The sequence below is a fragment of the Trypanosoma brucei genome, chromosome 10 (assembly GCF_000002445.2).
Source record: "Trypanosoma brucei brucei TREU927 chromosome 10, whole genome shotgun sequence".
NCBI classification, from domain to species: Eukaryota; Euglenozoa; class Kinetoplastea; order Trypanosomatida; family Trypanosomatidae; genus Trypanosoma; species Trypanosoma brucei.
In genome coordinates, this window is record NC_007283.1 from 2393274 (window position 1) to 2409341 (window position 16068).

A 16068-nucleotide genomic window follows, 5' to 3' on the forward strand; every position below is an offset into this window, starting at 1 on the left:
TTTTACCACCAGTCGCTGAGCGTCTGCAAACATAGGCCGCACTTTACCATTTATTTTTTTGTCGTTCTTTTCCGCCTATGGAGACAGGAAGCGACTGCACAACATAATTTGTGCTTGGTGCCGCTTCCCCTCCTTCCACTGTTTAGGTACGAATATCTACTCATTTTTGTAATTTTTTTTTTAAAGATAACAAATCGTGAGGTTTTCCCCCTAGGTACTTTAGTTGACCATAGGTTCAAATAATACTTTGCGAGCGTGAGTGCAAACCATAATGCGCCGCACCTTCATTTCCTTTTCTGCTGCATCGGCAGCTGCCGCCGCACCTGTGACAAGTACTAAAATGCAGACACTTCATAAACTTCTTACGGGAGAGGTGAGCTTCAAGAACAAGGCACCAGTAAAGGACTGCAACATTGTCCATCAGTTTGGGGAAAATTGGGCAACGGAGCTATCTGCTTACGCCAAGACTCTACCGGCGGAGCAGCAGAAAATTATTGTACGACAAATTGCACGTGTTAAGTTAACACGTTATACCGTGGCTGAGCTTGCGGCATACTGTGGCGATGGACCTGCACTCTTGGATGAAACGGCACGGGCAGCCAATATAGAGCAGGGTGTTGCTTTTGTAAAGGCAAAAGGGGTTGAGGCATTTGAGAAATATGTTGCAGAGGAATCGACGAACGCAAATTGGAAGCCAGAGGAGGCAAAGAAATTTATCGAAGATGTGAAAGCAAAGGCTAAGTAGACTCTGATGTGCGAGTATGTGTCTCTGTGATGAAGTGGTGCCCAAACTTTGAAGCAGCGGAAGACAAATGAGTTAAGAGGGTTGGAAAGGAGGAAATGAATAAAGAAGGTGCGGATCCAAGGAATGGTGGAATGAGTGTGAAGAAACACCGGGATCTGAGGGTTAGGAATAATCACTCCTCGTGCCGGCTGTTGTGAAGAGGATGCGGGGTGGGGGGGAACCATTTACATATTTACATTTATATTTATATATGTGTAAGTGTTTGTGTGTATGGCTCGATGAACGATTACTTTGCTCTCTCCTCCCCCCTTACATGCACATGTGTTTATGCTTGTTGCGTTGTGAGATTAGTTGTAGGAAGTCATACTCGTAGTGGGCGTGCCATCCGTGTGGGGCGGGGTGTAAGATGTTTTATTCCACTTTTCCCCACCTTAGTAATCCTTCGACTTTCCTTTAGCTTACATCTGTTGGGTACTGTAGGAGGTGTTAGGGAGGAATTGCCTTTTCACTTGGAATATGGTAATAACGTAGTTGGACACGAATTTACGCGGTGCATTTAAACAGTTGCGCGTACCAGTGACGTGATGAAAGTGTGTACACACAAATAAAATAGGAAGAAGCGTGCATGTACACTAACTTGTACCGATGACGCACTGGTTGTCATTATGTGGCCGTTCGTGCGCATATTTTTTTTTCTTTTTTTCTTTTCCCATCTTCACCGGATGGTCGCGTTAGACACCTAGGTTGATTCAAATTGTGTCAAGGGTGGAGGCTGTGAAGAGGACTTGCAACGAAAATTCAAAGAAAAAAAAGAAGAAAGGGAGAGTTTCCGGCCTGCAATAAACACCAGAGCGGAAAGCGAAGTAGTGGAAGCGTCGCATCGACAAACAACAAAAGAAAAATACAACGCTAACAAACAAGTTATGGTCTCCAAGAAATCACTGTATGATGTACTCGGCCTGTCACGAGATGCTACGGCTGCTGACATCACGCGTGTCTACAGACGTTTAGCACTGCAGTATCATCCCGACCGCAACCCCGAGGGCGCAGCAAAGTTTAAAGAAATTTCCAACGCATACAGTGTGCTCTCTGACGAAAAGGACCGTCGTACTTACGATGCGACTGGAATAGTGCCGGGCGCAGCGAGTGGGAGAGGCGATGAAATGTCGGAATCACAGCGATCTGCTGAAATGCAACAACGTGTACATCAATTTTACGCCACATACGCGGGATCACATGAGGAGGAGGAAGATGTTATTGAACGATTCAAAAAGTGTAAGGGTAACTTTGGTCGAATGATACGAGAGGAGTTATTGTTTGACAACGGTAAAGTCGAGGAGGTTAAGCGACTACAAGACCTTGTGCGCTCCCTTGTGAAAAGGGGGAGCTTGGAATCTACGGAGGCGTGGGAGATTACATCCACAGAAGCGGCACGAAAGCGCATTGAGCGGGCCATGGCGAAAGAACGGAAAAGGGCTGTTGAAACACTCGACGCAATGGGGTTGAGCACCAAGAAGAGTGGAGCAGGGAGCATGCAAGAGCTTCAGGCCATTATCTCACGTAACCAAGAGAAGCAGTGGGCTGATATGCTTGGTAATCTGGAGGAAAAGTACGTTAAGCGAAAGAATGTAGCTGAGGAACACGCCGGGAAGAAAAAGAAGCGGGAACAGCAGGAAAGTGCATCGGCACCTCGAAAAAAGACAAAGAAATAAGTCTACGCATTATTCTCAGCTAGCCGTGTGCATGCCACAACTACATCCGAAAGCGGTGTATCGATGACCATAGATTCTGGAGACTAACTTAGCTGTGTTGGTTTGGGAACTTCGCACTGCGTGAACACTAATGCATTCAGTTTGGTCGAAACATTGTGACGGCACGCTAGTGACAACTACCTCAACATCACACTTCCAATAGAGTTAGTTTTTTTTTTCACTTTCTGACTTTTTTTTTATGTTGAGCCATCCCACAAGTGCACGCGTATTCGCGTATAGACGCTCTCATGAAAGCACAAAGGCAGAGAGCGCGCTGCTGCAAGTGTCTACCGCTGTTTTTCTACTTTTCAAAAATCCTTCGTTTCTTGTCTCGACGCATATTTATTCATTGATTCATTAAATCACTAAGGTAAAACAGCTGTGTCTCCGCGCCGCGGTGTTTGTTTGTTTGTTTCTTTCTTTCTTTGACCAAGGAGAGAAACGAAGGATTTGGGAATAGGAAGAACACTTTTATTTGCTAAGGTGCTAAGTTGCTAAACACCCTAGGTCGCTACTACCCTTTTTAGTGTTGGTGTCCCAATGCATTCAGTCCACGAATCGCTCTTAGGGGATGACGCTGCCGCGCGCAATACTGGTCGCCAGTCAACCATCAACCGAATTTCAATGCTAGTTGCTCAAAGACTTTCTGTTGTTGGAATGGAGGAGGAGGTTCGACATGGATCGGTCGCTGGCGCCTCTGTCAACACATTATGTAATGTTATTGGGGCAGGTGTGCTCTCTCTACCACTAGCAATGCATGAGGCATCTATTGTCGGTGGATTTACGCTGATGTTGTTTATGGCGCTGCTGGGAGGTCTTGCAGCGTTTATGGTCATTATGGGATGTGAAGCAACGCAGCGGTTTTCCTTTGCTGAAGTAGTAGCGCACGCCCTGTTCCCATCTTACACATTCGAGGATTTTTGTACGAAGGTGGGTAAACTGGCACTTCATGACCTTGGTTGTGTGGGGGGTGGCGCAATGGAAACGGAGGAACTGCATCGCAAACACAAGGAGAGGGAGGCGGTAAGCAGACGTAAACGTCGGGCTGTGATTGTTCTTCTTGAGCTATTGGTGTTTATTAACAACTATGGAACGCTTATCATATATTCTCGGGTCATTGGTGACTCCATACCTCCGGTCGTGAGCAGCCTCCTGCACACCTCTGGCATTATTGTTACCAGAACCTTTTGGCTGGTTACGTCCGGGGTCATTTTCTTCTTGCTCAGCTGCGTCCGGCATATGGACGAACTCAAGTGGACGTCTTTTCTGGGATTTATCACTATATTGTACATAGTCGTCATCGTTGTCGTACGTTATGTCACCAGTCTACAAAATCCCCCATACCCCGATGTGGACCCTGCCGCGCTCGAGGGAATCAACTGGTGTAAAATTAGTGTGAACATACTTCGCAGCGTATCAACATACAGCATTGCCTTTTCCTATCATAGCAACATTCCCTACTTTTATCGGGAGCTAAGGGACCGCAAACCCTACACGATGCTCAAAAGCGTCTATATTGCGTTTCCCATTGTTACAGTGTGCTACGCTACGACAGGTTTCTTTGGCTACTTGACATTTGGTACGTTAGTCGCCAGTCCCGCTGCCGGTGGTGACATTGTGCGAAATTACCCAGCGGACGATTTATTGGTTAATATCGGGCGTTTTGGACTCTTTCTACATTTTGCCTGTGTCTATCCCATTCTTTCGGTGTGCGCAAGGCGCGGTCTTCACCGAGTTATTATGCATGCACTAACTTGGAACCGTCTGAGCACCCCAGACGAGGAGGACGAAACCCCACCAGCGAATGAAACTACCAAGTACTACTCCACAGACCACAGGTATAAAATGTCGGGAGGCAGTGATGAATTGCCTTTGAGCGATGACGCTGACAGAGATGTTGGCTCTCCGGAAGACACCACCACTCTAGCTATTGTTTTGGAGGCGCTCTTCATTGTGTGCACATCTGTGGTGCTCGCCGCTTACATCTCCGGTATATCCGTTGTGATTGACTTCCTTGGAACACTCCTCGGGACGGTTATGATGTTTACCGTCCCTGGCTTCACAGGTTGGTGTATCTTATCACGTGCGTCGCCGCTTGGTGGTTCTACTGTGGTTTCGCACACCCGCCTCTTCATGGTTCTTACCTTCCTACTCGTGGTGATGGGAATTGCTTGCACATCGCTGGGTTTGCTGTTTCTTATCAAACAGTACGTCCTTCCTGCTTTGTAACTCCTTCAATGCCAAGCGCGCCTTTTACTTTTAGCCGCTGCTATTCAGAAAGCCGACTCTTGACTCCCTTCTTTCATTTGGTATTCGGTGTGTGAAACCGATGAAGGTTGTTCAAGCCACCCCTCCTCGTACAAGGGAGATTCCTTACGGAATGGGAGAGAAGAGCAGAGAGAGTGTGTGTGGGTTTCAACATTCTAATTGACGATTTGTGTGCCCCCATTTTTTTTTTTTCGTTGCCACTCACCCCACGTTTGGACGGTTCCGCTCGATTAGGTGTCTATTTGACTTACTTTTACGCTATAAAGGTTTTGTAGCTGCATCCACCGGCTGCTAACGTGTACCCATGTTGTTTTTCCTTTGATGTCATGCCTTGTTCATACCCAATTTTGCGGTCGATGAAAACTGACACCTTACTTTTTTTTTTACGTATATTTGCGCACTTAACTTTCTCTATGGCAATTAAAACCCGACAACCAACCATAAATTACTTATTCTATGGATTTACTAGACGCTTACGAGAACATTGGTATAGAACTACCCGTCGTTTTCGGTGCTTGTCTGATTTGCCGGTACTCAATTATCGCTCTCGCATCAGAGGCGACGAATTCCGTCAGGTGTGGCACAGAAGCCTGGAGCTGAGTGACATATTTTGAATATATGCGTCGATGGCTGCGTAACGTTCGTGGGGGATTACTTCATCCTCGGGCAGCACGGCTTATGGTTTCCTGTGGGAAGACTCATGGCCTGCACATGGTCTCTACTGTTAGTAGAAACACTGAAACTGAAGATGAAGAAATTAGGGACAACGAATCGTTTCCACATCAAGATGATGATGACGAGTCCGTGACGGAAATAAGCGAGGAGATGATGCGATCTCTTCCGAAAGCTCCTCCGAAACTGAGGTCAGCGGGGTCACTACTCTCCACCGAAGAGCAGGAGCAACTTACAAGGATGATTTTCAAGGCGCACTATGCGGGGGAAGGGATGGGGGAAAACGATCGAGCGATGTGGTACCAAAGTGCACTGGAGATCCATTGGCTGGAGGAATGGGCGTACGAGGAATTTGACGGGCAAACACAAAGGGATGTGGCACGTCGTGCCGTGAAGAAGGCAGTTCTTCAGCGTGTGGATCTACACAAACCGCTTGCTTATATTATTGGGCACCAGCCATTTTACGGTTGTGATATTCGTTGTTCCCCACCTCTCCTTTGTCCGCGACCGGAAACAGAGATGTGGACCCATTGGCTCGTTCGCACATGGCTTTCGAAAATACCTGAAACGACCCAACCCTTGCGTGTTTTGGATATGTGCTGCGGGACCGGCTGCGTTGGTATTGCCATCGCCAAGCATGTGCCCTCCGCACAAGTTACTGCCGTGGATATCCTGGATGAGGCGATTGGGGCATCAGAGGAAAATGCAAAACTGAATGGGCTTGAAGCGAGTCGCTTTTGCACTTTAAAGAGCGACATGTTCGAATCCTTTCTTGTCTCGAATAGCGGGAGTCTCACCGGAGAGGACACAAAGTTAGACCTCAAGAAGAAAGAACCAGCAGCAGAGCATGCTGGTTCTTTTGACATCATAGTGTCCAATCCGCCCTACGTGTTGCCGGATCAGTACACTGATTTACCACCTGGTATTAAGTTGTGGGAGTCCAAGTTGGCCTTGGTGGGCGACGAGAAGCGCGAACAGCAGCAGTATCTTTACTTCCAAGAGCTGTCCGAATTTGGTTCTTTGTTACTGAAGCCCAAAGCGATGCGAAACCCTGCGCTTTGCGCAGCGCCAAACATTGTTATTGAGGTAGGTCTACAGGCAGAACAGGTTGCGTCCGTCATGGAGAAGAGTAAACTATGGGAAAATGTGGAGATTCACTTGGATTACGCGCAGCAGATGCGATGGATTACCGCCTCTTCCTCCCACTAATCTCTCGGAACGGTATCCACGCGCTAAACACCGCAACGGTCGCTCACTGGCGCAAGTTTTTCGAAACTCATGCTGCTGTGGACGACCGTTGCCATTGCGAGCCGTGCTCACCAGGATGTTTCCTTGGAAACGGTGTGGGTCCCATGATCCCTTTCATCCACGAATGGAGTGTTGTGGTACTGACTTGCACTGATTCACTAGTTTTCTTGTAAATTACTGCTACCATTACTAGTATCGCCGTTAGTGCCGCAGATGCACTTGTGTTGTGATGATATATTTAGTTTTCAACGTCACCGCTGAATGAATACCACTACGGTAAGGGAAGCCCGTCGCAAAGAGGTACGCAAAGGGAGCTGTGAGCGCCCCTTCCTTCTTGTGCTTTGCTGACGCTCGGAAGACCCCACCTATAAATGGCTAGTATTACAGTTATTATTTTAGTGTCATTTGTTACGAGTTTTGTAAAGAATCTGCATGTTTCTGCATCTGAGTTTTATTCTTAGAAAGAAAGTGGAAACAGGAAAGAGGCGACGATGGTTCTTATTGAGTGCAAGCGTTTACCAAAGGATGAGTATAGTAAGGACTATGACGTATTTCTAGTGTCCATGCCTGGAAGTACAAACATTGGTGAAGCGACGGATGCACTTCAAAAAATGCGCAACACTCGGGTGCGTATAAAATGGATGTGTGCGGCAGCGAAGCAGCTTGCAAAAGATTTCTGCTCGGATGAGCAAAAGCACCACCTGTTGGGGGCTGTAGAGGATGCAGAGCGCTACATGGCCATTGAGCGAGCAGAAAATCGTCAGTTGTGCTCTCAGGAAGACCTAGACGCCCATATTGCAGCCTTCAAGGGAAGTGCGATGATTTTGTTCCCGGCGGAATGCAGTGGCACCGACGCCGTGAAACGGCTGGCCCTCGTTCTTGATGATGAAAACACAACTGATTTGGAGCGCTCGAAGGCGCACCGCCTTTTGAGTATCATCGACGATGGTGCCGCTACTGAGGATATTCTCCAAGGACCAGCGGTAATGTGGTGGAGTGGTAAGCCACTTGATAGAAATGCAGATTTTACCAAGTATGTCGGAAAGAATGAAAAAACAAAAATAACGATGAAGCTGGCGGCCAAGGATGCACCTCCGCCACCACGCGAACCGGCTGTGGACGCCAAAACACAGTCAGAGATGATGGCTTTCTACTTTAAAAAGCAGGAAGAAATGAAGAAACTCATTGAAGACGAGGACCTCACCTATGGTAACAGTGCTTGGGCGGATCCCCGTGGGCTGAGGTCACAGTTGCACGGTTTCGATGGAGTTAAGTACAAACCTGGGTAAAATGTGAAGCAAGTACGTTTTTCTCCCCACGGGCACCTCGTATATTATTTCCATTATTATTATTATTGTTCCCAATGGTCTGCTCTTTCTTTTTTTTTTTTGTCCCCTACACTGCGAGGTAGTGTGCTCGCATCTACGTATGCCTCCTCGTGAATGCAACGAAACAACATGAGAATGAACGAGGAGAGTGATAAACTTCATGTTAGATTGTTATAGAAACTTCTCAAGTGCGTGCGTGGGGAGTACGTGTTGTACCTTGTCTATGCGCCACTGCTGTTGCGTTTTGTTCTCAGATCCCTTATCCCAATATTTTCGCTGTTTGCACCCGCCGGTTTACATCGATGGGTCCGAGCACTGTGTTTGTCGGTGCTCACCGCATGTGAAATACTTTCTCCTGCAGAGCGGATGCAACGCGTACTCACACGCACAGGGTTATACATATATACACATATGCATATTTCCGTAGTGATAATAGCAAACATAAATTCTTTGACATACCCCTTTGCTTGTCCCTGGAGACCTCGATGTTCCTCAATGCACAACAATCGTACGGCTTTCACTTCTCTTACCCTTTCTTTTAAAAATACACCTAACCACCTCGTATCACTATAAAAAAATATATATATATATATATATAGTATATAATAAATCATAGGTTTCAACTCTTTTTCTCTTACCTTCCCGGTAATAATGGGCGTAGACCTCACCGGAGTGCAGAAGAAGAAGCGGGTGGTACGCCACCACACCTACTCGACGAACCCGTACATAAAGCTTCTCATCAAGCTGTACAAGTTCCTTGGGAAACGTACCAATTCCCCATTCAATAAGCTCATTCACAAGCGTCTGCTCAAGAGCCGTAACAACCGTGCGCCCATCTCACTCAGCCGCATTGCTGTCTGCATGAGGCGCCGCACCGTATGGCTTAAGAAGGGGAAGAAGTCACCAATTGCCGTCATTGTTGGTGACGTGCTCGATGATGTTCGCATGACCCGCATTCCAGCCCTCCGTATCTGCGCCCTCCGCTTCTCGAAGAGCGCCCGCGAGCGCATTACTGGTGCTGGTGGCGAGTGCTTAACCTTTGATCAGCTTGCGATGATGGCACCGACGGGGAAAAACACGATGTTGCTCCGTGGCCGTAAGTCTGGACGCGAATCAGTGAAACACTTTGGCGCTGCAGGTGTTCCTGGAAGCCACGCGAAACCGCATGTGTCGTCACGTGGAAAGGAAAGGCAGCGCTCGAGCAAACGGCGTCACGCCTTCCGTCACAAGTAGGTGGGGAAATGAAAGAGAGTTTGATTCATCTTTTGTGTTTATTTCCTTCTTTAGTAATTGGTTTTTGACCACGTTTACACCCCAAACATTCTCTTGTTTTGTTCTGTGATGGAGGAGAGGTTGCGCTGGAGCCCTCTCCCCAGATTTGATTCACGTGAATGTGGCGCTTCTTTGCTATACTGAAAAACAAAGGTTGTGCTTCCTTTTCTTTGATTCTTTCCGTGCAGCGTTAGTTATGCCAGTGTTATTGGCGCCTTCATGTTACGGTGCGTGTTAGGCCTATCTCAACTTTCGGAACCAAACAAGGAAGTTATGGCACCTCCTAATATTTGGTGAATAAGCGTGAACGGTCGGAAGTAACAAAGGAACAGTCCACGTAGCAAGGGACAATTTCAAACGTCGGCAACACAAAAGGGGCTGGCGGGGGGCCGTGCGTGAGGGAAATCAGGGGTTAAGACAGCGGCCGCGTTGCTGTGCTCTTTCCTGCAAATTTAGGTCGTCTCGGCTTACTCGTTCGCGAGGTCCCACCTGGGCACCAACGGAGAATTTAGTTTTTTCTTATTCCTCCAGTTGTATCATTTGTATTCAATGATGATTGGAGAGCGAAACTAACGCCGGAGGTGATCCTATTGGGCGTGATTGCGAGCTACGTGATTCTATTCGCGCTTGCTTCTGTGCTTCACGAAGTAGGTGTCCGGCACACCAGCATTGTTCAAATGACACTCATAACTCCACTTCATTGGGTGATCGTGTGAGTTTATTACCTCGGTATGCCACTGCTGCCTTCTGGCCCCTGAAAACCTCCATTTTTTTAGCTCTTTTTTTTCGCCCTCACTGCAACTATACATTTGGTAGTAACGTGAGACTTTGGGTGCATCCCGTGTGAGAGATGGTAGTCGTGCGATTGTAGTGCTGGAGTCATTTTCTCCAGGTACCTCCATAACTCAAGGAGCACGTCTCTACCCATGTATGTTTATTGTTGCGTTATTTCGAATACCTTCTTCCCATTTGTTGTCCATGATGATCCTTAAAAAACGCTCACGTTATTTCAGAAGCCATAATAAGAGCATAGCAGTGTCAACAGGAAGTGAAGTTGGAAAACGGGAAAACGCAGGCAGCGTTAGTACGTAAGGAAAAAGAGGTGGCATATACGGAGGAAGAGAGTCAGGAAAGAAAGTGCAGGTGGGAAAGAAGTGGAGGTGAGCCAATATCCGGTTGCCTTCCGTTAAAGTCCAGTATGAGCGTCTCCTTTTTTGTTCAGGAGGTGCGTTCAAACCCCGCTGTCGATGCTGAAACAGCAGCTGTGACAAGTCTCAACACGCTCTTTCATAAGTCAGGGCTGTACCTTTCTACGGCCTCCACGCAGCTTCACGTGACGCCAGAAGCGGTTTGTGTCATTGACGCCCAGGACCTCTACGCAATCGCACGATATGCCCACATTCTTGTCACCAACAGAGATGTGCAGTGTGACTTTAGTGCTCTTTCCAGTGTGTTGTGGAACCAGGTGAAGAATGTCGGTGACAGGATTGATGTGTATCTTCATTTACTGGAGAGCGCGGGTCACGCACGACAGTCAAGAGCTGCGTTGGACTTGCAGCCGTTACATCTTACGCTGCTGACCCACGCGCTCTACATTTTACGGCAAATTGAGGAGCCTCACGCAAGGCAGGAAGTACGAGATGCAGTCAGCATCGTGCAAAAGGATGTTGAAATGGTGGTGCGACTCGGAAAGAAACTTTTGCACGTCCTTGGTGACGCTTTGGACAAAAGTGGCGTTGCTGACAACCGTTTTCTGCTAGCAGCGGAGATGGCTTTGTGCGCAGCGGAGATGTTTGCTGCTTCCATCGCGTCACGGAGTGCCATTGATGTGAGCCCTCTAATCACTTTTTTCAATTCAGAGGCCTCGTGGCGGCTCAGTGGGATAAGTATCGAGGCGACGGGAAGTTACTGTGGTGCACTACATCGACTTATTCGTACCCTCTTCGCTAGACAAAACGACTTCGATGGTGTGGAACGCGTGACGGCGAAGCTGCTTGTGAACCGGCTGACGACGAGACCACCATTTGACTGGGAAATGTTCAAGAGAATACACCCGCCGCACAAGGGGACCGTAACACCGCAGTACATCGTCCTTTGCAACATGAGTACCGTGCAACTCTGCATTCGGAAGCTGCTGCTACAGAATCATTCCTATGTAAGTGCCTTGAAGAAAAACTGTATACGTCTCTTACAGGAAATGAGTTCTCGAAAAGAGATGCTTTCCTTCTACCAGGTCCCGCTGCTTGCCGCGCTTCAAGGAATGCCAGAGTTTGATCTCTCTGACGATGCGCAGCTGCAGCTACGAGCGGTGGAAACTCACCTAGGAAATAATGAACAGATAATGCAACCCAACTTTCTTCGGATTCTGATGGCGTATGGATACACCGTCCCACATGAGCAACACAATCCACTAACCCGTGGGTCTGTTCTCTCTCTATTTAGGGCTGTGACTGAGCAACTTTTCCAACTCCCCATGATTCAATCTGGTAATGTGAACAAAATGACCCACACCCTTTTGCAGCCACCTGTCCCGACACTGTCGTTTATTCGCCTAGTGGTCGAGGCATCATCCAATGATGTGGAAACGGCTTCTGAGGTTCTTGCCGAGATGATGAAGGTTCTCACAACGATGTATGAGGCGAGCGTAGCGCAATGTGAGCTCTACCAAACTCCGGTGCGGGTATCCAAACCGCTGCGGCGAGTCCTTGCACTTACGATGACGTTATTGTTCGAGTTTTTTAGATTCCCATCGTTCGTAAAGGCTGTCAACCACATCACCGCATTGGAGGCGCTTGCGAGGATCTACGCCATAGCGCGATTGTACGTAACTGCCGAAAGCAATGCAACTGAGACTGAGAGGAAAAGCGCTATGAGATTACTCGTGAGGATGGCCGCGAAACTTGTTGTGGTATCCGAAAGCATGAAGGTGCCGGAGGTGAACACATTTTTCGTGGATTCCCTTTTGCCACTCAGCTCGATGGAGTCGCTGACACACCGTAACCACCAACAGTATGCACTGCTTGAGGCATACCTAAGAGCATTTGCCTCCGGCGCCGTTGTGACGGTGATGGAGGAGGAAACACTGCTGAAACATTGGGTTGATGTCTCACTGCGTTGCATTACAAATCGCCTTAGTGGCGCGTTAGCCGTGGCGGGATTAACGTTTCTTTCCGCCGTTTTCCTGTCGAAACGGGCTGTCGCCCCTCTTTTTGTACCAACGTACGTGGAGTTGATGGTCCCCACTTCGCAGCCTTCGCGTTATGGGGAGCCGCCCCTATATTTGACGCGACGCTTCGCTAAAACTGTGCGCGCGTGTTGTCAGGCGCTCGAGGGTTGCGATGAGCGTGCGCTGGAAGAAATTATCCATGATCAAAACTCATCTGTTGCCAAAGTTGTAAGGGATATGTTTGGAAACGACAAGAATCTATCGTTGCTTGAAAATATCCGGCCTATAAGTAGTATACTTTTAGTTGTTTCATCACTGTTTGACAAAGTGTGTGCTCTCTTAGGGAATACGGCCGGACCCGCCCTTGCCACCACTCAAGACCGATTGGCCAGGTTTCAGGTATATTACTCAGCGCTAATTAACCTTCTACAGTGCCGCAGTACTGCTGTACTACATCGAGTGTGTGCTTCCGTAGAAGCCGTAATGTTGGAGCAGCTTCGTGGTGTACCAAGTGTGCAGGCACAATGGATTAAGCACATTGGAAACATTGTTGATTCACTTCAGGGAATAGGAAAGACAGCTGTTGCAGAGTGGTTTCTCGTTCTGAGTGAGAGGACAAAGAAAATGATTCCGCACGCGAGGCTGTAATCCTTCTTTTCGCCCCTTTTTTGGGATGAGGTGGGTGTAGATAAACAACAGCAAAAAAAAAGGAAATGTGTGGAGGGAGCCCAAGCTCTTTCTTTCTTTTTTTTTTTTACTTGCCTACCTTTCTTGCGTTGAGTGGGGTCTGGTTAATCCGTAGGGGAGCTTACGACTAATGGCAGCAGCCTGTCTGGAGCACAGATCGCCTTGTGACATGGTTGATTGAGAGTTGGGCACCAAACTAAAAGGGAAATCTGTTTCCAAAGATGTGCAAAGCGGTGGAGAGGGAACGGACTGAGGGTTTGCGTTGGTTGAACCGTAATGCTTAAAAGGCAATATTCTACGTAAACGAAGAGAGTTACATGAGTATTTGGACCAAAGCGCCCTCTTAGTCCTTTTTTCTTATCCGCGAATATGGCGAGGATGCGAGGATCCACGTCCTTCACAGCGTACCTCAAAGGGGGGTTTGGGTGCATGTCTACGGTGGGAATTATAAATTCAGAAGCAATTTGTAAACGTCACATCAGCTTAAATAGATGCGAGATTCAAAAAGTAAAGAGGTAGGATTACATCCCCAGCTATTTACGGTGCTGCAAACCGATCATCTTTTTTCTTATCAGTTTATTTCAGAGAGTTCGTTGTTCTTCCCGTGTCTGTGGTTAGGTGCGCCAACACTGAATGAAATGACAGTAAACGCAATTACAGGTTCTATTGGTAATGTGGCGCGTGGTGTTGCAAAGGTGGTGAGCGCTGTGACTGGAGCTAGCTGTTCAGGTGGGGTATCCTCAAATGTCAATGCTTTCGCATCGGCGGTACAGCGGAGAACTCCTACAGCCAAAAAACCATCACCATTGCCAAGGGAGCTACAGACACACCTCAATGGTTCCAACAGGGCGAAAATGAGGACCGCCGTGTATCGAACAGTACCCTCAACACGGGCCGCCAGGGCGGCTGGGTTTGGCACCCTTTTCCTAAGGCTTGGTTGGGATAAACTTGTGGGCTCCGAGGCGGGAGATAAAATGCTCCCTGTTAACAGCCACATGCGCATTGTAGAGACCCTTTGCCGGATGCGTGGGGCGGTTATGAAACTCGGACAGATGCTCAGCATTCAAGATGATAATACGATTCCGTCCAACATCACCAGTTTATTTGAGCGCGTGCGGGATAGTGCTTATGCCATGCCACCTAAGCAGCTAGAGCAGACGCTGGCGAAGGAGTACAACGACAAAAATTGGAGGCAGGAACTTTTCAAGGAGTTCATCACGGAGCCCATTGCGGCAGCTAGCATTGGGCAGGTGCACCGAGCTGCCGTTAGCGACCAAGACACGGGTGAAAAGGTAGCCGTAGCCGTGAAGGTACAATACCCCGGTGTGGCCCAGAGCATTGACTCGGACGTGGCGAACTTACGTATGCTTATGTCGTTGAACATTCTGCCCCCGGGAATGTTTGTCGACAACATCCTGGACGAATTGCAACAAGAATTGAAGACGGAGTGTTCCTATAGTAAAGAAGCAGAGAAGCAACTGCGGTATGCCGAATTGTTGCAGCAAAGCCCGGAGCTTAAGGAAGTTTTCGTCGTCCCGAAGGTATATAAGTCCCTTTCAACGGACCGTGTGCTTGTCACGCAGATGCTATCGGGTGTGTCGATTGACAAACTTGCCTCGTTGGTGGGGATGCAGGACGTGAAGGATTACGTTGCACGCTCTATGTTGCACCTGACACTTACCGAACTCTTCCAATGGCGTTTCATGCAGACCGATCCCAACTATTCAAACTTCCTATTTTGTCCCCAAACAAACAAAATTGGTCTTATCGACTTCGGAGCGGCCCGTGAGTACAACCAAGAGTTTGTGAAGGATTACCTTGATGTTGTTGCCGCGGCCGCACGCCGAGACCGCCAGACAGTTATTGAAAAAAGCATTAAACTGGGGTTTCTGAAAGGTAACGAGATGAAGGAGATGCTGAACGCCCACGCGGAAAGTGTGTTGCTTTTGGGTTTGCCCTTCAACAACCGGGACGTACCATTCGATTTCTCAAAGGAGAACTTGCCTTCGCGCATTCAGGGTTACGTGCCAACGATAGTCAGATTGCGGCTTTGTCCGCCTCCTACGCCCATCTACTCACTGCACCGTAGACTCAGCGGTGCCATTCTGCTTTCGACAAAACTGAAGGCAACTGTTCCGTCGGGTGAACTCTTTTGGAATATATACGATGAATTAACGAGCGTGTGATCTCCTACTCACAGGGTGTTGGGCTGCGTACACTCTTTTTTGTGGTCATCATCATTTTATTCTGGTGAGTTTTATGCTCTATGCGGCATTATATAAACACATCCACGGGGTGCAGATATGCATTCTTCTGTTCATCCTTGTTCTTTGTGTATGCGTTTATCAATTAACAAGCAACCGTCGGTTTACACCTCTGAAAGTACGTAGAGCCCGCGTGGCTCTTTGTATTCCCTCCGTGTTACGTATAGTGCAGCTTCATCAGCGGTAACGAGAACATCACCACATCCCTTCCACCTTCTTGCTACTTCTAACGAATCTATCTTTGGAATAGTCTTGTTAGAGAAGACGTAGAGTTGCTTTTCGCATTGGTTTTAAAGGACAACAACCGTCACCTAGAAGTAGAGAGTACGAGTTCCCCCTGCTGCGCAACCAGAGGGTTTGTCCGTCCCTTTCTTCGCAGGGTTGACATCACAATAAGGAGAGAGAAAAGACAAACGCAAAAGCGACGTAATAGAACATTTATACACTGATTCGAGAGAAAGCTCAAAATTTAAGGGGCAAGTGAGTGTCTTCTTTGTGCGAAAACGTTTCATATTAGTGAACCATCGAGAACAAATTTCTTACGCACACAAAAAAGGGGGAATTAACGTGGTTGATACGGTGGAACCGAGGCGAGGCGACTCCACAAAACAAAAAGCGCGGCAGCAAGAACGAACAACGAAAAGGCTTATATTACGAGAAAGCTTAA

At 47.9% G+C, this 16068-nt stretch overlaps 8 protein-coding genes across 8 annotated transcripts, besides 1 other annotated feature; all 8 read left to right on the top strand.

The window, feature by feature from the left end:
- Positions 1 to 271: 271 nt before the first annotated feature.
- Positions 272 to 745, top strand: Tb10.6k15.0480 (hypothetical protein, conserved; the record flags this gene model as incomplete). Its single annotated transcript, XM_818112.1, has 1 exon — positions 272 to 745. The coding sequence occupies one exon, from the start codon at positions 272 to 274 to the stop codon at positions 743 to 745; it is 474 nt and encodes a 157-aa protein (XP_823205.1).
- Positions 746 to 1668: 923 nt separating this feature from the next.
- Tb10.6k15.0460 (chaperone protein DnaJ) lies at positions 1669 to 2457 on the top strand (the record flags this gene model as incomplete). Its single annotated transcript, XM_818113.1, has 1 exon — positions 1669 to 2457. The coding sequence occupies one exon, from the start codon at positions 1669 to 1671 to the stop codon at positions 2455 to 2457; it is 789 nt and encodes a 262-aa protein (XP_823206.1).
- Positions 2458 to 3036: 579 nt separating this feature from the next.
- On the top strand, positions 3037 to 4725 carry Tb10.6k15.0450 (amino acid transporter, putative; the record flags this gene model as incomplete). Its single annotated transcript, XM_818114.1, has 1 exon — positions 3037 to 4725. One exon carries the CDS (start codon positions 3037 to 3039, stop codon positions 4723 to 4725), a length of 1689 nt encoding a protein of 562 aa, XP_823207.1.
- Positions 4726 to 5382: 657 nt separating this feature from the next.
- On the top strand, positions 5383 to 6645 carry Tb10.6k15.0440 (hypothetical protein, conserved; the record flags this gene model as incomplete). Its single annotated transcript, XM_818115.1, has 1 exon — positions 5383 to 6645. One exon carries the CDS (start codon positions 5383 to 5385, stop codon positions 6643 to 6645), a length of 1263 nt encoding a protein of 420 aa, XP_823208.1.
- A 530-nt stretch (positions 6646 to 7175) lies between these two features.
- On the top strand, positions 7176 to 7973 carry Tb10.6k15.0430 (hypothetical protein, conserved; the record flags this gene model as incomplete). Its single annotated transcript, XM_818116.1, has 1 exon — positions 7176 to 7973. One exon carries the CDS (start codon positions 7176 to 7178, stop codon positions 7971 to 7973), a length of 798 nt encoding a protein of 265 aa, XP_823209.1.
- A 616-nt stretch (positions 7974 to 8589) lies between these two features.
- Positions 8590 to 8617: a microsatellite.
- Positions 8618 to 8663: 46 nt separating this feature from the next.
- Tb10.6k15.0410 (60S ribosomal protein L18, putative) lies at positions 8664 to 9245 on the top strand (the record flags this gene model as incomplete). Its single annotated transcript, XM_818117.1, has 1 exon — positions 8664 to 9245. The coding sequence occupies one exon, from the start codon at positions 8664 to 8666 to the stop codon at positions 9243 to 9245; it is 582 nt and encodes a 193-aa protein (XP_823210.1).
- A 1237-nt stretch (positions 9246 to 10482) lies between these two features.
- Tb10.6k15.0400 (hypothetical protein, conserved) lies at positions 10483 to 13098 on the top strand (the record flags this gene model as incomplete). The annotated part of the gene is made up of 1 exon (XM_818118.1): positions 10483 to 13098. One exon carries the CDS (start codon positions 10483 to 10485, stop codon positions 13096 to 13098), a length of 2616 nt encoding a protein of 871 aa, XP_823211.1.
- A 530-nt stretch (positions 13099 to 13628) lies between these two features.
- Tb10.6k15.0390 (ABC1 protein, putative) lies at positions 13629 to 15323 on the top strand (the record flags this gene model as incomplete). The annotated part of the gene is made up of 1 exon (XM_818119.1): positions 13629 to 15323. The coding sequence occupies one exon, from the start codon at positions 13629 to 13631 to the stop codon at positions 15321 to 15323; it is 1695 nt and encodes a 564-aa protein (XP_823212.1).
- Between the last annotated feature and the right edge of the window lie 745 nt (positions 15324 to 16068).